Genomic DNA, 22020 nt, shown 5'->3' with positions numbered 1-22020 from the left:
ACAGGAAGGATTCCTCTTAAAAATTTCTAATCACTTCAAAGAATCATAGAATCCCAACAGTGTGGGAACAGACTCTTTGGGCCAACAAGTCCACACTGACCCCTCTGAAGAATACCCTACCCAGACCCATTCCCCAACCCTATTATTCTACATTTACTCCAACTAATGAACCTAACATACATATCTCTGAGCACTATGGGCAATTCAGCATGGCCAATTCACCTAACCTACACATCTTTGGACTGTGGGAGGAAACTGGAGCACTCAGAGAAAACCCACGCAGACACGGGAAGAATACGCAAACTCCACACAGAAAGGTGTCCGAGGCTGGAATTGAATCCGGGTCCCTGGTGCTGTGAGGCGGTAGTGCTAACCACTGAGTGACCATGCCGCCCTACTTCTCCATTTTAAACAGCCATCCTGGAAATTAATGACCATTTATCTAAGTTTACAAACATATACACATTCTGTACTTTGAGACTGAAGGACTTAACCATTCTGCTAGTTACAACAGCCAGGCTTGGAATCAAAGAAGCGAAATATTTCAAGACATTATATGGTTGGAGAATCAAATCTTGTTTGATTATTCAGAAGTAACTGTGAATGTATTACAGAAATTGCAGCAGGTTATGTTTAATCATCTGTCTAAATTAGTAAGGAGAGAAATATTGAGACTATTGCACTATGTAACATGTTCTCACAAATAGGGTGTGATCACATCACATAGGTACTTATGAAGCAGAGACAAGAAAGGTTCAAGAACAGCTTGTGCCTGTATGTACTGTCAATACAATTAGCAGTTTTGGTGGGGGGTAAGGTTTTGGAGTGCATGAGAAAATGCAATTGGACTTCCTCCACTTCAATTATTTGTTGTTAGGATATAAGGAATTGGAATCAATCTCAGTCTAGGAGATTCAACATTGAGGAATGGGAGAACCTGGAACAAACATCAAAACGTCAATGCAGGGAACTGCTAAAGATATCTTATAAATTGCTGCTCAAATACAATATTAAATCTTGTCTATATTGGATAATTGTTATCAATAATGTATCCGTTTTCAAAAATTGGGAAAAGTCCAAAGCGGCTCTAAAGCCTTCTCCAGTCAATATTTGGTAAAGTCACAGATTCTGCAGAAACTTGGCAGGACTGGCTATATCTGTATATACAGAAACACAACTAATGTTTTGAGTCCAATATGCCTCGTCTTCAGAATTTCAGTATTTTTTGACAAAGGAATTAGAAATAAAAATGAACATTTGTATTTTACAGATCTCCAAATTTGGATATCAGTGAAAATTGGAAACTTTTGAAAATGAGTACTGAAAGTGATATGTTCCTGACCTCAACTAATTAGACACTTGATTTTAAATGTCCACTGAGCAGGATTCTAGAACCCAGTCTGCCTTTCTCTCTTTGTTTTTATTCAAGTAACCCATTTTTAACACTTCCTTTGAAATAAATCTATGATTTCCTTGACTGAGAAAACTGAATATAGTCAACAGTCTGTTACAGGTATAAGCAGCATGCACAGAATTTGTTAGGTTAAAGAAGAAAATCAGAAGCCATAAAGATTTCACAAACCCCAAAGCTGCCACAATAATGAACATTCCAGTTGTTTATCTAACAGAGTTGGAGATATAAGGAAGGGTAACTCACTTTGTAATTATTGAACACAAGAAAAGTTCATCGTTGCACTTCAAAGATTTAAAAGTTGATATAACACAAATATTCCTTTCTAGCTCAAGTGGTTATATTTATGATCAGTTTACATAGAACAAAGGCGACCAATAAATGATTGTTGAGTTTTCAATCTTTCACATTTCCATAGGTAACTTACTTCTTAAAATTATTGGCACCAAATTCTAGAATTATTCAACTGTAACTCACATACAGTTCGACAGATTGAAGTCTTGCTAAAGTGATGAAATGCACAACAGACATCGAGTTACATGTTTTCTGTACTCTTCATGAAGTCAACATTTTGATTACGTAGCACAATGATTTATATGAAAGTGTGCAAAATGTCAACAGTGCAGATGCAGGATACTAGCTTTTGAAGAAAGATATCATAATCAGAAGGATTTATGCCAATTGATTCAAAATAATTTATGAATTAGAGTAGAATTTATGACAGCAGAGTAGTATTGTAAGGGAAAAGTAGAAAAACTGCACAAAATAATGCATAATGGATAAAATCATAATTTGCTTCTTTAACAATGTAAACAAGTACATCTGATGTAACCTTACATTACAACAGATACAGGAATACTGACACAGATACATTTCTGGGTACCCACAGATACATTTCTGGGTACCCAGAGATACAATGTTCCATGAATATTTATCTAGAAGTGACTGGCATTTAAGCTTTGTTCAATGATTTGTTGCTTGTTTAGTTTTAGAACTGGAATTGCACTTTGCCCAGTAGAATAATAACAGAAAATAGCACACATAAATTGTAAACGATATTTGTAAAATATATTTTCTCATCAACCTCGCGCTATAGAAAATTGTGCAATGGAAAACCGCTATAGAAAATCATGCTGCAGAAGTACGCTAATAGAAAATTGTCATACCTGTTCAGTAGAAAGTTTGCATTATCCAAACAATGTCCACAAGTTATCAATCGTGTTACAGTCAATTCATGCTGACGAAATGCACATTACAGTAGAACAACCTGTACACACCTTTGGTACAGAGGTATGGGCACTAACACTGCACCACAATTAGCTTTCCCTGATCATTACTAACATTGAATAACTTAATCTTTGGTTTCCTTTACTCAGCAGAACTGATGCGCACAGATTCTTTGCTTCTTCTGAGGCTAGGCATTATCAGAATGATTGCTGAATGCTGACTACTGTAAATTCTTTATTTATACAACAACTTCAGAAAGCAATATGATCAAAATGTTTGTTGATCTGCTTCATTCAGATCTATTCAGATATGGCTTCATTTACTTGTAATATTTTTTGAATATTCAATGGATACAAGTACTTCATATTTTAAGATTACTTAAACTAAGGAGCATATGAAACATAAAAATATCTTAAACAAATCAATATTCTGCAACCCGTAGTCTGTTTAATTTTACTTGATGAGGTCGGACTCTTCTTGTAAATCTAATCTGAATGTAAAAGTATCATCTCCCACACAACAAGTCAGCTACCATGAGCTGTTCACGTGCTTCTAAGTAGCTGAATTCAATGACTGTCTTCCCTTCTAATCAAGAAACATTAAGTGGCACAGGCTACAGGAAAAAAGGTAACTAAAGCAAAATAATTTCATCAAAACAATCTGCAGAATAAATCTTGCTCATGCTCTATAAAATGCAAAAACATTTCAAAGTAGTGCATTGATATTCAGAATCAGACTTGCAGTTATTTATAAATTTATGCTTTCAGGTATTGTTGAACATTTGTGTAGGCTTCTAGTATATATTACAAGATATCAACACAAAAGCTTAAAATACACTTTTGTCACACTTAATGGCTACTTACAGCTTCCCTCTTTAGACTACAGCATCTTTTTATACAAGTAATACATGTTTTCTACTACATGTCTGCAATTTACCAAATGAATTAGGATGCTGGTTGACCTGGAAGTCTCAGAATTGTTACTAGCTTATTTCAACCTTAAAATATTTAAGTTTTCAAATTAGTGCAGAAAAGAGTGATCGGTTTTGTTTTGGCTTTTTATTTCATAGAAATATAGAAAATAGGTCCAGAAGTAGGCCTTTCGGCCCTTCGAACCTGCACCACGATCCAATATAATCATGACAGACCATGTAACCTCAATATCCCATTCCTGCCTCTCCCCATACCTCTTGAACCTTTTAGCCTCAAGGGGCACGTCCAGCTCCCTCTTGAATATATCTAATGAACTGGCCCTAACAGCTTTCTGTGGGAGAGAATTCTACAGGTTCACAACTCTGAGTGAAGAAATTCTTCATTATCCCAGTCCTAAGTGGCTTATCTCTTATTCTTAGACTGTTTTGACCCATTTTTCTGGACTTCCCCATCATTAGGAAATTTCTTCCCACATCTAGCCTGTCCAGTCTCATCAAGATTTTTTATGTTTCTATGAGACCCCCCCCTCGTGCCCCCCCAAACCAATTCTTTTAAATTCCAGTGAATATAAGCCCAGTTGATGCAGTCTTTCCTCATATTATCAGTCCTGCCATCACAGGAATCAGTCTGGTGAACCTTCACTGGACTCCCTCCTTCCTCAGACTGGGAGACCAAAACTGCACAAAATAATCAAGGAATGGCCTCACCAACACCCTGTATAACTGTAGCAAGACATCCTTACTCTAATTCTCAAATCCTCTTGTTATGAAGGAGAGCATGTCATTAGCTTTCCTCACTGCTGCACCTGCTTGCCAACCTTCAGCCATTGTCCCACCATGACACCCAGGTCGCATCACACCTCACCTTTTCCTAAACTGCCACCATTCGGATTATAATCTGCCTTCCTGCTTTCATGACCAAAGTGGATAACATCACATTTATCCACATGATATTGCATTTGTGAAATATCTGCCCACTTAGCTAATCTGTCCAAGTCACCCTGCAACCTCTTAGCATCCTCCTCACAGCACACACTGCCACCCAGCTGAGTGTCATCTGCAAATTTGGAGATATGGCATTCAATTCCTTCATCCAAATCATTAATGTATATTGTGACCAGCTGAGGTCTCAGCACTGAACCCATAGCACAGCACTCTCACCGTCTGTCACTCTGACAAGGACGCATTTATTCCAACTCTCTGCTTCCTGTCTGCCAACAAGTTCTCTATCCATGTCAATCCATTACCCACAAAATCATGAGTTTTAATTTTGCTTATTAATCTCATGTGGAACCTCGTCAGAAGCCTTTTGAAAGTACAGATACACAACATCCATTGATTCATCATTGTCAACTCTACTGGTCACATCCTCAAAAAAATTCCCGAAGATTTGTCAAGCATGATTTCCCTTTAGTGAATCCATGCTGACTTGGACTGATTCTGTCACCGCTCTCCAAATGCTCAGTTATTACATGCTTAATAATTGATTCCAGCATTTTCCCCACCACCACCAATGTCAGGCTAAACAGCCTATAATTCCTCATTTTTTTCTCTCATAGAGTCATAGAGATGTACAGCACGGAAAAAAAAACCCTTCAATCCAACTCGTCTATGCCAACCAGATATCCCAACCCAATCTAGTCCCACATGGCCCATATCCCTCCAAACCCTTCTTATTCATATACTCATCCGGATGCCTTTTAAATGTTGCAATTGTACCAGCCTCCACCACTTCCTCTGGCAACTCATTCCACCATCTGTATGAAAAGGTTGTCCCTTCGGTCTCTTTTATATCTTTCCTCTCTCACCCTAAACCTATGCCCTCTAGTTCTCAAATCCCCCACCCCAAGGAAAGGACCTTGTCTATTTATCCTATCCATGCCCCTCATGATTTTATAAACCTCTATAAGGTCACCCCTCAGCCTCCGACACTCCAGGGAAAACAGCCCCAGCCTATTCAACGTTCCCCCCATGGCTCAAATTCTCCAACGTCCCCCCCATGGCAGACAGGAAACAGAGAGTTGGCAACCTCCTTGTAAATCTTTTCTAAACCCTTTCAAGTTTCACAACATCTTTCTGATAGGAAGGAGACCAGAATTGCATGCAATATTCCAACAGTGGCCTAACCAATGTCCTGGACAGCTGAAACATGACCTCCCAACTCCTATATTCAATAATCTGACCAATAAAGGAAAGCATACCAAACACCTTCTTCACTATCCTATCTACTTGCGGTTCCACTTTCAAGGAATATGAACTTGCACTCCAAGATCTCTTTGTTCAGCAACACTCCCTCGGTCCTTACCATTAAGTGTATAAGTCCTCTTCCTCCTTTTGGAGTTACATTAGCTAGCCTCCAGTCCATTGGAACTCTTCCAGAGTCTACAAAATGCTGAAAAATCATCACCAATGCATCCACTATTTCCAAGGCCTCTTCATTAAGTACTCTGGGATGCAGAGCATCAAGCGCTAGGGGCTTATCAGGTTTTAATCCCATCAATTTCCTCAATACCATTTCCAGAATAATAAGGATTTTGTTCAGTTCCTCCTTCGTGCTTGACCCTCTGTCCCCTAGTGACTTCTGAAGATTATTTGTGTCCTCCATAATGAAAACAGATCCAAAGTATTTGTTCAACTGGTCTGCTATCACTTTGCTGTCCGTTATGAATTCACTTGATTCTAACTGCAAGGGAAAAGTGAGGGCTGCAGATGCTGGAGATCAGAGCTGAAAATGTGTTGCTGGAAAAGCGCAGCAGGTCAGGCAGCATCCAAGGAATGCTGAAGGCGGGCTTATGCCCGAAACGTCGATTCTCCTGTTCCTTGGATGCTGCCTGACCTGCTGCGCTTTTCCAGCAACTCATTTTCAGCTCTAACTGCAAGGGACCTACATCTATCTTCACCAGTCTTTTTCTCTTGACATATCTAAAAAAGCTTTTGCAATCAGTTTTTATGTCTTCCACAAGCTTATTTCATTTTCTATTTTCCCTTCTGTATTAAACTCATTGTCTTCCTCTGCTGAAATATAAATTTCTCTCAGTCCTTGGGTTTGCTGCTTTTTCCAGCTAATTTATATGCTCTAGCAGATAGAGAATTTTAGCTAAATCCAGTGCTAGCAGGTGTGATAGAAATATCCATTCTCTAATCATACCCATTTGGAAAGTTTAACGACTTATCACAATCTCAATTCAATGCCATGAAGTATAACATATGAAACAAGGAATAATTTGTGATTATTTGTGAATAGCCAGGCTTTATCCAATTTTAACTGCTGATCTTTTTATTTATAATGAAAGTTTAAGATCAAACATTGAGCATGACTGGTCCTTAAGCTTCCACTCTTGGGAACAGGAACATTTTAAAGCTTTGAAAATAAAGTGTAGATAAATTATGAATACATGGATCTAATCTAGCCATTTATTTCATAGCCTTTGAATTAAGCCTTATTTGATAACAGAAAGAAATTAATTATAAATGTTGGGTGCTCTGTAATTCAGATTACAAGTAAACAAATACATCAGTTTGAATGGACTACATCAAGGTAGTGCAGTGAGTTATCATACTTCCTTTTATCTCAAGGTATAAATTTCAAATTAGCCAATATTAAATTCCTCCCTATCTCTCAAACCATATGGAATCAGCCTTGTGAATTTGACCCAAATCCTTAAGTACATAAATCTACAGCACAAAATGACCTATAATCCAGCAGTGTACAATCAAAGATTTTCCATCTATCCAGTCCTAGGAACAACTATCATTCAATTACCTATGAATAACTGTTTCAGATGTGAGTCAAATTTCTCAGCCATTAAAATGTTAATATGTCTAGCAAAGTTGTTAGATAAGTTCTCCTATCTACCATACGTATGTAGGTAATTAATTATTCTGGCTTCTACAATGCTTTCTCAGAGTTTACTCAATCACCTGTAATCTTCTGGGCCTTTTTGAAACTTCCTTTTAAAATTGGTTCACTGATCCATTCCTCAGGCATCACACCCATTTCTAATGACTCCCATCTTCCATCAACCTGAACTCATGCAAAACCCTGCTGTTTGAATGCCAATTCATACCATCATATTAACTCTGTGGTTGCTGATGCACTTTGGTTCCCAAGTTGGTAATTCTAAATTTCTGGGGAATGATTTTTGTATGGTGGGAAATAGCAGAAGGACTATTTGATGGAACAAAGATGTATTGGATTTCAATATTTTCTCGTATCACTAAAAAATCTAGGTCAGAGGAATTGCTTCTTCTGCTGCCTTCATTATACCTTTTTTAAAAAACCATGGGGTTCCATGTTCCTTCAGAATTCCTGCTAATTAGAGTCTCAGACACTCACTGGGAGAAATTTTCTCAGGCAAGAGGAGTTTGCATGCTTGTGGGCTTGTCAATGTTCAGAGAGAGTTAAATCCCCTCATAATAACATTGAATAAGGAACCTAACATCATTCCATATTGTTCTATATTTCAAGAGATGCAAGAAAGTCATTTAAGTATCAAAACCACTCAATAAATTATGTTTTAACTAAGGGTTCTGCATTTTACAGACAGCAAGTGGTCCTGTTTCCTGATCAGCCAACAACTCATCAGGGTCACTAAGGTGGCTTCTTCAGCAAAACTGACAGGCTGTAAAGCTTTTGATCAGTGAAACTGAAGAGACTGCAGCTCTAGTCAGGTGAGAAGTTGCTGCTCACAACATTGCTTTTGAAAGGGCACTTTCAGTCCTCAACAAGTACTTGCCAACTTCTTGAAAATCATTTCACCTGTCATGCACTACATCATTGACTTTCTTCATCACAGCATGGGAGCAGCTAATGCAACTCTACCTTGCACATTTGAAGCACAGCAAGAGAAACACCAAAAAATGCCACAACCACCAGGAGCAACACCAGCACGTTTTGGTTTCTTCCATCACATGTTGCAGTAAATTGCCACAGATAACCAGCTCCTAGAATGTGGAATAGGATCTAAAGCTAGTGGATCAGCTATCTTAATATTTTTAAGCACCATCACTACTGGAAGATCAACAGGTTGTTGTTGACATCAGCAGCCTGCTGGGACTGGATATCCTAGATGGCAGGTAGTCATGCACCCTATTGATCGCTGCTATACCGGTCTCTGTGAAGTAATCGCTACCTCCACTTCCTCATCCTGTCTCTGACACTGCCTGAGGTTGTGTGCTCTTTCTCCTGAAATGATAGAGCTACGAGCATTAAAAATAGCTTGTGTGGGTAACAGGGAAGGAGAAGGACAACATTTATAGAGTATGAATGCAAGGGTGTAAAAGATCAATAGCCTGATGGTGTGCGAGAGTTGCTGTTCAGATGAGGTCATGAGGTGCCTGGAGAGAAGTCAGTAAGTGCAATTGTAGGGAATATTGTTCTGAGAATTATTTTGGATATCACACTTGAAATTGTTATGCCACTTAACTTTCCTACTTTCCAGAGGTCCTAAACCTTCTTGGTGTCCTATCACTAGGTTAGAGAGACCACACTTCTGTTGCTTAGTTCATTAACCATTTGCATGCTGCATGGTTAAATAGGTTTTCCTCTTCCTCCTGTTCTTGGAAAACATCACTGCATTGCAATCCTTCATATTCCACAGCAGGGCTTCCATCTAAGAGTGGGAGATACAAAATGCAACCTTTTCAGGTTTCCACTCCTTTCTGTAATTCCCGCAGTCTCAGAAATCTATGTCCAGCTTACCTATTATAATCCTTGGTCTATCAAGCACCTCATCCCGTTTCCATTGTCTGATTGATCAGGAACCCAGAGGTGGAATGCTAACACCACAGCTCAATATTAGGCCACTGCAGAGTTCAATATGTTTCGAATTCATTACCACTGGTCCTGGTGTTGCAGTTCAGGCCACGATGAAAAGGTTCAACCTAATAATTAATGAATGAGCTTAAAAAAAATGATGTCACGGGTATCTCAGTTCCACTAAACTACATGGAAATATCAAGTAGTCTGAAAGATGTGCCTTAAATCAAATAACATTTGTTTATGGCAGTGATGTGTAAGTGTAGCCATTGTACAGCAAGTGCACCTGCTACAGAGCAACAATGAGAAGTGTCACTCAGGAGCCTTTTACATCCAAGGCAAGTATGCCAGCTGTTCTACATTTATTCCTTTACTTATTAGTGCCACACAAAGGATTCAGGCTTCGGCTTGAGGTGTGGACAAGAGCAAACTGATGACAGGAATCCCACCAAGTCAACATTCTGGTGGTTGGAAGGATTCCTGTAATTTTGGGCCACTATGTCTAAAGTTGATGTATCTGAATCAGAATGGTTTTCCTTCTTCAGTGTTTATATACAATCACTACCATATATATATAGTACATATTATGCTTTTAAAACAGAAATGTTATCAAACAAAATTTGATACCGAACCCCATAAAAAGCTATTAAGCTGATCAAAAAAAGTGGCAACATGGAGAGATTTGGAAAGAAATATCAGAGTGTAGAACTTTGGAGTCAATAGTGCAGCTGTCAAATGGTGGAGATATTAAAATCCAGCATGTGCCAACAGCCAGAAATGGAGAAGTACACATAATTCAAAAGATAACTGGGCTGCAGGAGGCCACACAGTCAGGAGGATGAGAGGCCCTGGATGGATCTTAAAAAACAAACAATAATCTTAAAATTAAGCATTTCTTAATGAGAAGCTAATATAAGTCATGGATTTGGATAAACAGTGTTTTTTGATGAGCTCAATTTGAAGGGAGCAAAACTTAGGAGACCTGATTGCAATGGCATGGCCAATTTTAGTGACAAAAAGAAATGATGAGATGCAATAGCAACTGCAATCCATTCGAGGCAGTAGTAGTTTTGGATGATGTTAGAAATATGAAAATAAGTAACCTTAATGTGGCATGTGTTTTTGGAAGATCATCACATGGTTAAATATGATGCCATAGTTGCACATTTTATATAGTTGCTTGTACAGATGGAGTTGGTATCTGGAGAATTGAGTTTAGTGGTAGATATTGGTATTCTCAATATTGAGTTGGAAATAAATTCTGCTAATGCAATAAAGTATTGCAAACAGGTTGTTTGTTAATTTAAGTTTTGGAGTGAGTTGAAAAATAGAACTTGATATTGTCAGAGTACACATGGAAACAATTTTTTTTCGCAAGACGTGATTGAGAAATGGGGCTGGAGGCAGAGTAAATGCTACATTCTTGGAGGAGACCAGAGTTAACACTAGAAGTGTGGGAGAGAAGCATTTACAGGTAACTCTTCGGCTTTGAGTGGAAATGAGTGATACAGTTGAGTGAAGTCCCACCCAGCTGTAAAGCAGTATGGAAGCATTGAAGAAGAATAGTATAGTCAACCATGTTAAAGAGAACAAGTGAAGAACACTTGGAGGAAGAATTTATCATGATTATAGTCACAGTTTCTAACTGTGGCAAGAAAAGAAATATGAATGCAAGGATTCCATCATGAAATCATAGGAAAGTGTAGCATAAATTTGGGAGGTTACAGTAGGTTCAAGGACTCTGAAGAGGAAAGTTGGAGATGGGACCATAATTTCTAAGGTCATAGAAGTCAAAAGCTTTATTTTTGAGGAAAGAGGTGACAATGGTAAGAGGAGTCATAGGAATAATGCTGAAGGTAAAAGGGGAATTTTGCATAAACTCTGTATGCAGTGTGGTATAATCATAATAGATGTGGCAGATGTGGAGACCGGGAGTAAGAAATGAAGTCTTTATAAGAAGTGGATCAGAAGCATAATTTAGATGCTTATACTATTCATTAAATTCTTTTCCAAGCCACTGAAAAGTCTATTATGTGCAAATAGAGAAAGAAATGTCATGGAGGAACATCAAGCCGTGATATACCACATAATTTGTAGTGCATGAAGTTAGAACCAAAGGAAAATGTTTCAGCCCAACTGTCAACACAGAACAACCCAAAAGATGTACCACAGCATTAGTTATTAACCCACTGAGTTTGAGAATTCATTTTCAGCTTTCAAAATAACATGTTTTCTCCACATTTAACAGCTGTGAAAAATTGTGAAAAAATAATGAACATTAAGGTTGCAAGTAGAAACTTACTAAATCACATACTATGAGCATTAAACTCTGAAGGGTATCAGTTCACAATGAGTTGGCCTGACAGAATAACACATTACCAAAAGACAACAGTAGTGAAAATCAATAGAACTATGTTTAAAAAGACACTATTTCCTGTTCTAACCATGTATTAGCATCTCTTCATTATCTGGAAATGGGCCATGGGGTGGAGAAAGACAAGAATTTTGATGTAAATTAAGGCATTGTAATTACGGGTCTCCATGATACAGCTGAATAGATGGATAGCTATTGGGGTTAAGAGTCTAGGCAGCCATTACTCGGATTTTGTTTACCACCCAGAAAACCTTTCTATTTTATCAAAACATGCCTATGTGATTTGATGTTTAATAGGTTTGTATACAAGGACTTCATTTGGATTTGTGTTGAAAAAAATACAATTTTCCATAAAACATGACAGTGGATTTATAGATCAATATAGTTGAATAATTTAATCTATGTAGCTAAGAGGATAATTTATATTTTAAAAATGTAATACAATATAAATGGCGTAGGCTTTGCATGGCAATAAATCTTTTCTGTTTAACAATGAGTTTAGATTATCCCTGCTTATTCTATCACTGTACAACTGCCTATTATTCTGAAGAATGAAACTTATTTTAAATAGGATTCTTGCCATATCTAATGGTTAAGGAATAAAGGCATGCACACATAAATTGTTTTTAAACTGAGAAACTGTGTGATAATATAAAAGGTCCAGAACAGTATTCAAACAGCATGCATTCTGTAACAAAAACAGAAAGTGATGGGGAAACTCAACAAATCTGGCAGCATCTATACAGACAGAAATAGAGTTAACTTTTCAAGCCCATCATCAGAACTGAAAGTATTCTATGTATTGACAACTCCTACATAACAGTAAACGCAAGATGGATTTTAACTTGAGGTAGCATTGGTAGATGCAGGGAGCTGAAAACAGTAGAACATCTGAAAAGAAAACATATTTTGATGGTTTCTTTTTGTCTTGTACTCAGTAAGACTGTCAATTGGCTTTGTAGTGTGGCACACTTCCACATTCTACATGTTACTTGTTGTGATAATCCATATAAGGCCATGAGGAATCACTAATTAATATCCCTGTGGAGCCTAGAAAGTATGAGTTTCCTTGGTATTAGCAATGGCAACAGGCAAAATAAAACAAACTCATGTAATGATTTGTTAGCTCAAATTCTTAGCATGTACCCCTGGAAATATTAGTCGTCGGTTCAATTCCAGTGCTGAATTCAAATTGAATGAGTTCTCAGTTTTTTTAAAAAATTGGTGGTGGTTATTGGTTTGAAAAAAATTAGAGAAACAAAAGTCACAGTGAAATTTGGTGATTGGTTGGTAACTCAATTGTGTATAATGGCACTTCTGGGTAAAAAACAAAAGTTAAAAAAAAGACAAAACACACCGTTAATTCTCTTGATGCCTTTAGAAAGCGATGGAGACTGCAGGGGAAAGAGTGCTTATTTCTTCATCCGATTCCATTTTGATTTAGTCCTTTCCCACTCTCCTTACCCCTCCCCCATCATCTTTGATAGCTTACATTGCCCATTGCCTTGCTTGTAAATACTCAGTTGGCTGCATGGGTGTTTTGACTGGTAGCAGTTAACAGTTTACAAACAAACAGTTATGGTGATTTTGGTGGTGGGAATGTCGCTCACTTATGTATGAAAAGACTTCTGGGTAGAAAGAAAAAAAAATGAAGCAAACCCTTTCTAGGTAGAAAAGATAATGCAAATCCCTTGGGGCTTTTGTGGTACAATGGGAGCATTCCTTCCTTTGAGCCAGGAGGTTCACACTCAAGTCCCAACTTCTTAAGAGGTGTGTAATGACATCTTTGAACTGGTTGATTAGGAAAAAATAAAGCAGACTTATTACTGGTGATGGTTAATAGGTTTAAAAAACAGTGATTTTGATGGTGGGAAGGTGACTTAGTTGTGCACAATAGCACTTCTGAGTATTAAGAAACTAAAGAAGAACCCTGGAGGGCTCTTTTGGCACAGTGTTAGTGTCTCTACCTCTGAGTCAGGAGGTCTGGGTTCAGGTCCCACCTGCTCTAGAGTTGTATAAAGCGGTTTAAAAAAATGATAAAGAGGACTCCTCACACCTTAATGTGCTTATTTTCCAATAGACAGCAGAGATCCCTAGTGGACGGCTTTCTATATGAGAGTCCTCCCATTTTTCATTGGGGACCTGGGCTGGAGGGTATTGCATGCAGCAGTGCCTTATAACCGCAGATTGTGGCAGTTCACAAACTCCCAGCCCAACTGTTTATTTTTCAGTGCAGTCAATGAACCATGTTATTATTAGTTCCAGGCAATTGCAGCCCCTTTTTAGTTATCTGAAAAATCTTTTGTTTTGTTTTTGGTTGCAATTCAGCCCAGTGTGCCTGATCTTTAGGCCCCCGATATAGAGGAGTGCAGGCAGATCAGAGGGCCTCCTTGTGGGTTTGCTCCTGGGCCTGGCCAGGTTGGCTATAAACAGATCCAGGCAAGGGGCTGTGGAGGGGTTCATATCTGCTGACTGCCTGTCCCTCTTCTATGGTTACATTTGTGCCCAGGTGTACTTAGAGAGGAAACACGCAATGTCCATCAATGCTCTCGATGTCTTTAGAGCAAAGTGAGCGCCATGGGGGATAGAATTTATCTCCCCTCCAACTTCATTTTGATTTAGCCCCTTCCCTCTCTCCCACTGCCCACAATGAACTTTGCTTGTAAATATTTGACGGGCTACATGGATGATTACCGGTAGTCATCAAAAGAAAGAACAAGCAGAAAAAAAGTCTCAGTGATTGGAGAGCCACTAAGTTGCTTCTGATCACACTTCAGGATACAGGAAAAACACCAAAATAAATAAATAAAGCAAACCCTAGTTTAAAAAAAAACAGAGATAAATCAGTAGGTGACACTTGTTTAGTGGTTCACTGGACTAATAAATGGCCACAGTAATGGCCCTCTAGCTGATTAGCCAAGATGGTTACAGCATGATGGTTAGTGCAAAGGTCATGGTTTTAATCCCACAGTGGCCAATCCTACTGGCTTCCGATACTCTAATATTTCCCATTTTAAAAAAAAAAGAACTTTAGTACACAAACAAAAAGACCCTGCACTGGTGGTGGTTTGCAGTTAAAAGCAAAACAAAAATCATGGTGATTTGGTGGCAGTAAAGTTGTTTGGTTTTGTGATACCACTTCTAATAAAAAAAAAGCTGACCCTCAGGGACTGTAGTGATGCAATGATTGTGCTGAGCTAATGGGTGTCTGATTCAGAGGTGTGTAACAATGTATCTAAACAATTTGATTAGAAAATACATTAAGAAAACAAACAGTAGACTGTCTTCCCCCTACAATTCCATTTTGATTTAATCCTTTTCTGCTCTCGCTATCCCTCCCCCCAATTTTGATGGATCACAATGCTCATAATGGGCTTTGCATGTAAACTTCTAATTGTCTGCACTGTGGCTAATAGGTAAACAAATTTTATAAAGTCACGTGATTTGGTGATGGTAAAGTTATTTGTGATAACAATTTCATACAAGAATAAAGCAGCACCTTGCCTATGGCATTTGTAGTCTCATCTTATCTAGTCTCAAAACCTAAGACCTGGTTAGTACTTGGATGGGAGACCATATGAAAACACTGGGTGCAGTACAGGGTAGGGATCTTATGGCAGAGTGGTAGAATCCCTACTTCTGAGTTGGGGGTCCACGTTCAAGTCCCACCTGCTCCAAAGGTGTGTAATAACATCGCTGAACAAGCTGATTGGAAATATCTATAAAGCAGACCCACAGATGGGTTCACAGAACTGTTTGTCCCAAGCTGGGAAGAGTCTACGCTTGCCACAGGTAGTGGCTTTATTTTGGTGTTTAACAATAAATGATGTTTCTTTCCAGTTGGGCTTCCTGAGTTCTTACACTTATCTTGATACAGAGGTATCTATTCCCTGGAGGCAGAGAGAACATGTTCAGGCACTGCATCTGTTTCAACTCAACACAATAATTGAGTCACTTGCTGGTACATTTCTCAGGGTAATGCCATGACCACAATTAACATATCTAGTTTAAAATTTGAGCAAAGTTTCGCTGTTAACTGTCAATCATCATCAACATTCTCGATGACAGAGCCTCTATCGATCAAAGCCCTCTTTCCAGTCAAAAGCGCTCTATGATATAAATATAATACTTTAATTAATACTGCCAAACAGCTGTAAAAATTAAAGTTTAAACACAAATGTTTTTCATTTTTTTGGGATTCCATCTCTCCATCTGATTCATCTGAAGTAAATCCTGAGATTGCAGGATCAATTAGAAACAAGAATGAACTTTTTTTCCATTTTTTAATCCAATGAACTTTGCATTTGTCATATCAGATTGATTGTTTTATATATACTGGTATAACTTGGAGCAGAGTTTTTTTACAGGACCAAATAACTGAATAAGAACCACAACAACCCTCTGGGTCTACTTTTCTTTTTAACATTCACCAGTTCAGAGCTATTTTTGGAACAAAATATACATAATGTATCATTCTCCTGAAATACAGTTGTGTTCTATACCACTTAAAATTTGGATTGCCATTAAATAAGCAAAAACTTGGGTCAATCAAATTTCAATTTTTTTTAAAATTAGCATGTTGAAATGTGATTTTCAGTTTTAAATCTCAAAGCTCTGATTCCATTACAGCACTAAGACTCAGCACATTTTTTCTGTGAACTACTAACAAATGTTTTACTGCAATTCCTCAGAGTAAGATTATATACCCTTTCATAAGGAAAGGAACATTCTCTCCTACACAATGTAACATCCTGATATTCAATGTTAATCTGTTTCTTTTTAGGGCCATGAAGCCTAAGTGTTGTAAACATTCAAAGACCTCACAGATGATTAGTTACGTAGGTTGTATTATCTGCTTTTTAAAAAATGTGAAGGTGAAGTCGGTAATCGTGCACCCTGGGAAAATGATCAGATGCTACATTGTGATTTTTAAGTGTCTATCTGTTGATTCTAAATGATTGGTTTTTTCAGTTTTCAAGAAAAATTTGACTGACTCTGACAAACAAAAATATGCACTGAATGTACTATTTTGAATGGCATAATAGGTCACCTATAACATTAGTAAACCACATCAAGAATGTGAAGTACAACTGTGTGTAAATCAGGTAGTTTGCATATATGAAATTTAAGAAAATCATATTGGCACAGACCACAATAAATTTTGGAATTAACACTTTGATTTAACCTTAGCAGCCAGTATACTTTTCTTTTGAATGAAGAGAATATATAAATTTTTCTGACAAATTTACTGTATAAGTGTATGAAATAAATGCAAATAATAAATAATCGATGTTTGAATTCAGTTTCTGACATTATGTTCTATGGTAAGTAAATACAAATTTTAAAGCATTGTAAGTTGACTTATCTCATTGACTGTAAATACAAAAGGGACTTACTGCATTTCAACAGATTTCACTTCTACAAACATGGAATTTTAAATTTAACAAGATAACAACATTACTGAGAAGAATTAATGGTATGAGTGCTTGCAGTGCAGGTATAATGTAGACTAAAGCACACTGATGAATGCTCTATCTGCCTACAAACCTCAAATTCAAGAATGCATCATCGACAACACTGACGTAAGTATCTCCATTTTCCACAATATAAATATAATTAGTCTTGGGTTGACATTATTATTGTATATTAAACTGTAGACTTTGGTGTGGATTGTATCCATGAGAAACTTGGTGGAGATTGTCTCAACCACTCTTCCAACCAGGAAATGGGGATTAGCTCAATTAATACAGCATTGACAGTCAAGTGACAGAGGCTATCCTATTCAACTGCAACATTCTATTGCTGAAATTTTCTCTTCTTGAATGGATAAGTTCAGAAGATGCACTTAATTATCATTACTAATGCAACCAATAGATAAACAGAAACCTGCCAGATAAACACTGGATATTATTACAGATACTTACAACTGCACAAATATTCACTCTGTACTTCATGGTTCTCTTATTTTGATGAATAGATTTCCATCACCAATATACCATGTCTTAGTAGTACAAGGTCACAATCTTAAGTATAGTCCACCAAACCTACAATGTTACACACTGAAATGAACTTCATATTCATTCAGGACCCAATTTCATTTTTTGTTATATAAGATACAGCAACCACTTACCCAAACCTGTCGGTAGCACTGTCTGACCTGAAATAGAAGTAACAAAATATTTTATAAATCACAATTCAGACGAAATATAGAATTGTACATCATTCAGTTTACTTTCCTTTTTTTAATTAATGTTTGAGGTAACCTAGTGAATTATTAATAATCACTCAACTGATTGGCAATATAATAGAAATTAGAATTCTATTTAAATTGTATGAACTAAAATATTAATTTTAAATACAAATCAGTACCTTTGGTTAACCAAGGCCAACAAAAAATGCTGTTTCAGACTCTTAAGGAAACAAGAAAATTGATCTACTTTTGAAAGTTGCCAAAAATCAAATACCACACGGACTTCTCAATCGTTAACAATATTTCAACAGCTCATGTGGCACAACATACAACAAGGGTATGGCAATAACAAATGTTGTACTCATGCCAATCTGATTATCAAGGGCAAGGAGATATTTTTCATATCCAAATGTCGTCATGTTGTTATTTGTGGCTTAGCTTCCGTTCTAGAGCATTGTGAATTGCATGTGCATAAGCTAAGTTTTATTGTTTATCTTAGTTTTCCCAATTGCATTATAATTGAATTACCAAAAGTAGTGATGTCTATCAACCTAAACTTATAAATTGCAAATCAATTTAAAATAGAATAACTTAATTGTTAAAAACATTTGCATTCTTAAATCACAGGAGATTAATAAACAAGCCAGGGAACTATAGACCTGTGAGCCTGACCTCAGTGGTGGGCAAGTTGTTGGAGGGAATCCTGAGGGACAGGATGCACATGTATTTGGAAAGGCAAAGACTTATTAGGGATAGGCAACATGGCTTTGTGCATGGGAAATCATGTCTCTCAAACTTGATTGAGTTTTTTTGAAGAAGTAACAGAAGATTGATGAGGTCAGAGCAGTAGATGTGATCTATATGGACTTCAGTAAGGCGTTCGACAAGGTTCCCTATGGGAGACTGTTTAGCAAGGTTAGATCTCACAGAATACAGGGAGAACGAGCCATTTGGATACAGAACTGGCTCAAAGGTAGAAGACAGAGAGTGGTGGTGGAGGGTTGTTTTTGAGACTGGAGGTCTGTGGCCAGTGGAGTGCCACAAGGATCGGTGCTGGGTCCTCTACTTTTTGTCATTTACATAAATGATTTGGATGTGAGCATAAGAGGTACAGTTAGTAAGTTTGCAGATGACGCCAAAATTGTAGGTGCAGTGGACAGCGAAGAAAGGTACCTCAAATTACAACAGGATCTTGACCAGATGGGTCAATGGGCTGAGAAGTGACAGACGGAGTTTAATTCAGGTAAATGCGAGGTGCTGCATTTTGGGAAAGCAAATCTTAGCAGGACTTATACACTTAATGGTAAGTTCCTAGGGAGTGTTGCTAAACAAAGAGACCTTGGAGTGCAGGTTCATAGCTCCTTGAAAGTGGACTCGCAGGTAGATAGGATAGTGAAGAAGGCATTTGGTATGCTTTCTTTTATTGGTCAGAATATTGAGTACAGGAATTGAGAGGTCATGTTGCGGCTGTACAGGACATTGTTTAGGCCATTGTTGGAATATTGTGTGCAATTCTGGTCTCCTTCCTATCGGAAAGATGTTGTGAAACTTGAAAGGGTTCAGAAATGATTTACAAGGATGTTGTCAGGGTTGGAGGGTCTGAGCTACAGGGAGAGGCTGAACAGGCTGGGGCTGTTTTCCCTGGAGCGTCGGAGGCTGAGGGGTGACTTTATAGAGGTTTACAAAATTATGAGGTGCATGGATAGGATAAATAGACAGAGTCTTTTCCCTGGGGTGGGGGGAGTCCATAACGAGAGGGTGAGAGGGGAAAGACATAAAGAGACCTAAGGGGCTACATTTTCACACAAGGATGGTACGTGTATTGAATGAGCTGCCAGAGGATGTGGTGGAGGCTGGTACAATTACAACATTTAAGAGGCATTTGGATGGGTATATGAATAGGAAGGGTTTGGAGGGATATGGGCCGGGTGCTGGCAGGTGGGACTAGGTTGGGTTGGGATATCTGGTCGGCATGGATGGGTTGGACCGAAGGGTCTGTTTCCATGCTGTACATCTCTATGACTCTAAAAGAGCCAAATAAAAGATGTTGAGAGTGCTTTTTTAAACATGATAAAAGAGAAGTCCTGCACCTGACAGAGTTATAACAAATAAAGAATGAAGTGCCGTTTTTTTGCCAAGAACTACGGTCTATAACCTGCAGCCTGTAAATTATCAGTCCCTGACAGTCACAGAAAGACTAATGGCTGCAGTTGAACAGACGTTAGCCATTCAAAGAACTGACTAGGACTGCACATCCAATAATTTAGTTGCCCTTTTAATGCTTGGCTAAATGGTAGAATTCCACTTCTCACTTGGAGGGAAGTCTCATGATAGAAAACTGCTAGACATCTAATTGGTTGGCAGCTCTGGGCGAGTGAGTCCAGTTGAGTTTCTGGTCAGTGGTAAATCCAGAATATTTAAAATGAGGGATTCAATGATGGTCACAACATTGAATGTCAAGAGGTGGTGGTTAGATTGCATTTTATTGGGGATGGTCATTATCTGGCAATTTTCTGGTGCATTTTCTGGTGCCAATTGTCAGCCTAACCCTGGATATTGTACGGGTCTTGTTGTATTTGCACATGGACTGCATAACAAGGCTCAACTTGTACATGGTAACGTACTAATATGGATAAATGATTGGTTAGCTGATAGGAAGCAGAGAATTGAGATTAAATAGGTCTTTACTGAGTTGCCAAACTGTTACTGCTGGAGTGGCAGCGCAAGCTTGAGACGCTAAATGGCCTATTCCTGCTCCTATTGCTTATGGATCAGTACTGGGGTATCAAATATTTTCAATCTAAATCAATGATCAAATTGGACGTGGGGATACAGTAATTTAATTTGTTAATGATGCCAGGTAGGTAATAAAGTGAATTGCCAGATGAGGCGAGGAATCCGCAAAGGGATACAGACGGGTTATTTAGGCAATTACAGAGTATAATGAGGAAAAATATGAATTGGGCACTTTTTCAGGAAGATTAGAAAAACAGCATACCATTTAGTTGGCAGAAAGTAGAGGTACAGTATGATTTGCATGCCTTGGTACATGAATCATCAAAAACCTAGTTTGCATATACAGCAAGAAAGCAACTGGAATACTGGTATTTATAACAAGGGGAATGGAATATGTTAATCAGGATGTTTCACTGCAGCTGTACAGGGACTTGGCAAACCACATTTGGAGGTGTGTGTACAATTTTGGTCTCCTTACTTGAAAATAGATTCCACTAAAAGTACTTCAGAGAAGGTTGATTTGAGTTATTCCCAGAATACCAGTTGAATAGATTGGACCTGTACCATTTGAAGATAAGAAGAATGAAAAGTGATCTTATTGAAACGTGCAAGATCATGAGGGGACTTAACAGGACAGATTCTAACAGCATGTATCGCCTTATAGGAAAGACTAAGGTTAGGGGACAGAGTTTAGGATAGGAAGGTGCAGAGATATAGAGAAATAGAGAATAAGATGGAGATGAGGACTTTCTTTTCTCTCAGATGGTCAGCAAGAGTATGGAATTCCATTGCTCAGAAATAGATGGAGGCTGGGTCATTTAATAATTCAAGGTTGAATTATTTAGATTATAGACAAGGAATAAAAGGTATAGTTTGTGGGAGGAGACAGATTAATGGTGGCGAAAACACAATCGTATCAGTCACGATTATGCTGAATGACAGCAAGTTTCAAGGGCCAAATGGTCGATTTGTCTTAAATACTTTTCCAATTAGATGTGCTTCAGCTAGGATATAACATCAATAAGAATAGCCAACAAGGTAAACTGTCATTTTTTTAAGGAAAATCATGATATAATTTGAAAAACATGACACATTTTCAGAATCAAGCATTGTATAAATTTGATTGCTTCGGATACAATGAAGGCGTGATTTTTTTGAAAAGAAAACTCTCAAAATCTTTCTGGTTTCGAAACAGGAGTTGAAATAGTTGTGCAAGCTACAAAATAAATACTCCAGATTTTTCCTATTTCTCCACCTTCATTTCTGGAAACAAATGACTTGCTCTGAGCTACAGTTCCAAAAGCTACTCTGTCCACCAAATATTTTCTATGCAACTCTTAGCAAAGTTGTACAAGTAGAAAACTTTGAAATTGTTGACTACATCTTTCTTATA

The 22020-nt window shown here is 37.9% G+C and overlaps 1 protein-coding gene and 1 long non-coding RNA gene across 15 annotated transcripts in view; one reads left to right on the top strand and one right to left on the bottom strand.

Annotated features, from left to right (window-relative positions):
* gramd1ba (GRAM domain containing 1Ba) overlaps positions 1–22020 on the bottom strand; it is a 647360-nt gene that overhangs the window by 289352 nt on the left and 335988 nt on the right. For 11 of the 14 annotated variants that reach the window (XM_087976426.1, XM_087976430.1, XM_087976415.1 and 8 more), the window contains one exon: positions 17832–17858. The exons of the other annotated variants lie outside the window; for them this stretch is intronic. In XM_087976426.1, the coding sequence (XP_087832552.1) occupies positions 17832–17858 (27 nt within the window). The remainder of the gene's footprint in view (positions 1–17831; positions 17859–22020) is intronic. 14 annotated transcript variants of the gene reach the window in all.
* LOC148142270 (uncharacterized) overlaps positions 1–22020 on the top strand; it is a 364445-nt gene that overhangs the window by 217055 nt on the left and 125370 nt on the right. The gene's annotated exons all lie outside the window — the stretch shown is intronic.

The sequence above is a fragment of the Chiloscyllium plagiosum genome, unplaced genomic scaffold, assembly GCF_037043375.1.
Source record: "Chiloscyllium plagiosum isolate Xiang-an unplaced genomic scaffold, Cpla_swu_hap1 HiC_scaffold_29, whole genome shotgun sequence".
Lineage (NCBI taxonomy): Eukaryota > Metazoa > Chordata > Chondrichthyes > Orectolobiformes > Hemiscylliidae > Chiloscyllium > Chiloscyllium plagiosum.
Note: the sequence above shows the minus strand (reverse complement) of the source record. Positions and strands in the feature narration are given on the sequence as shown.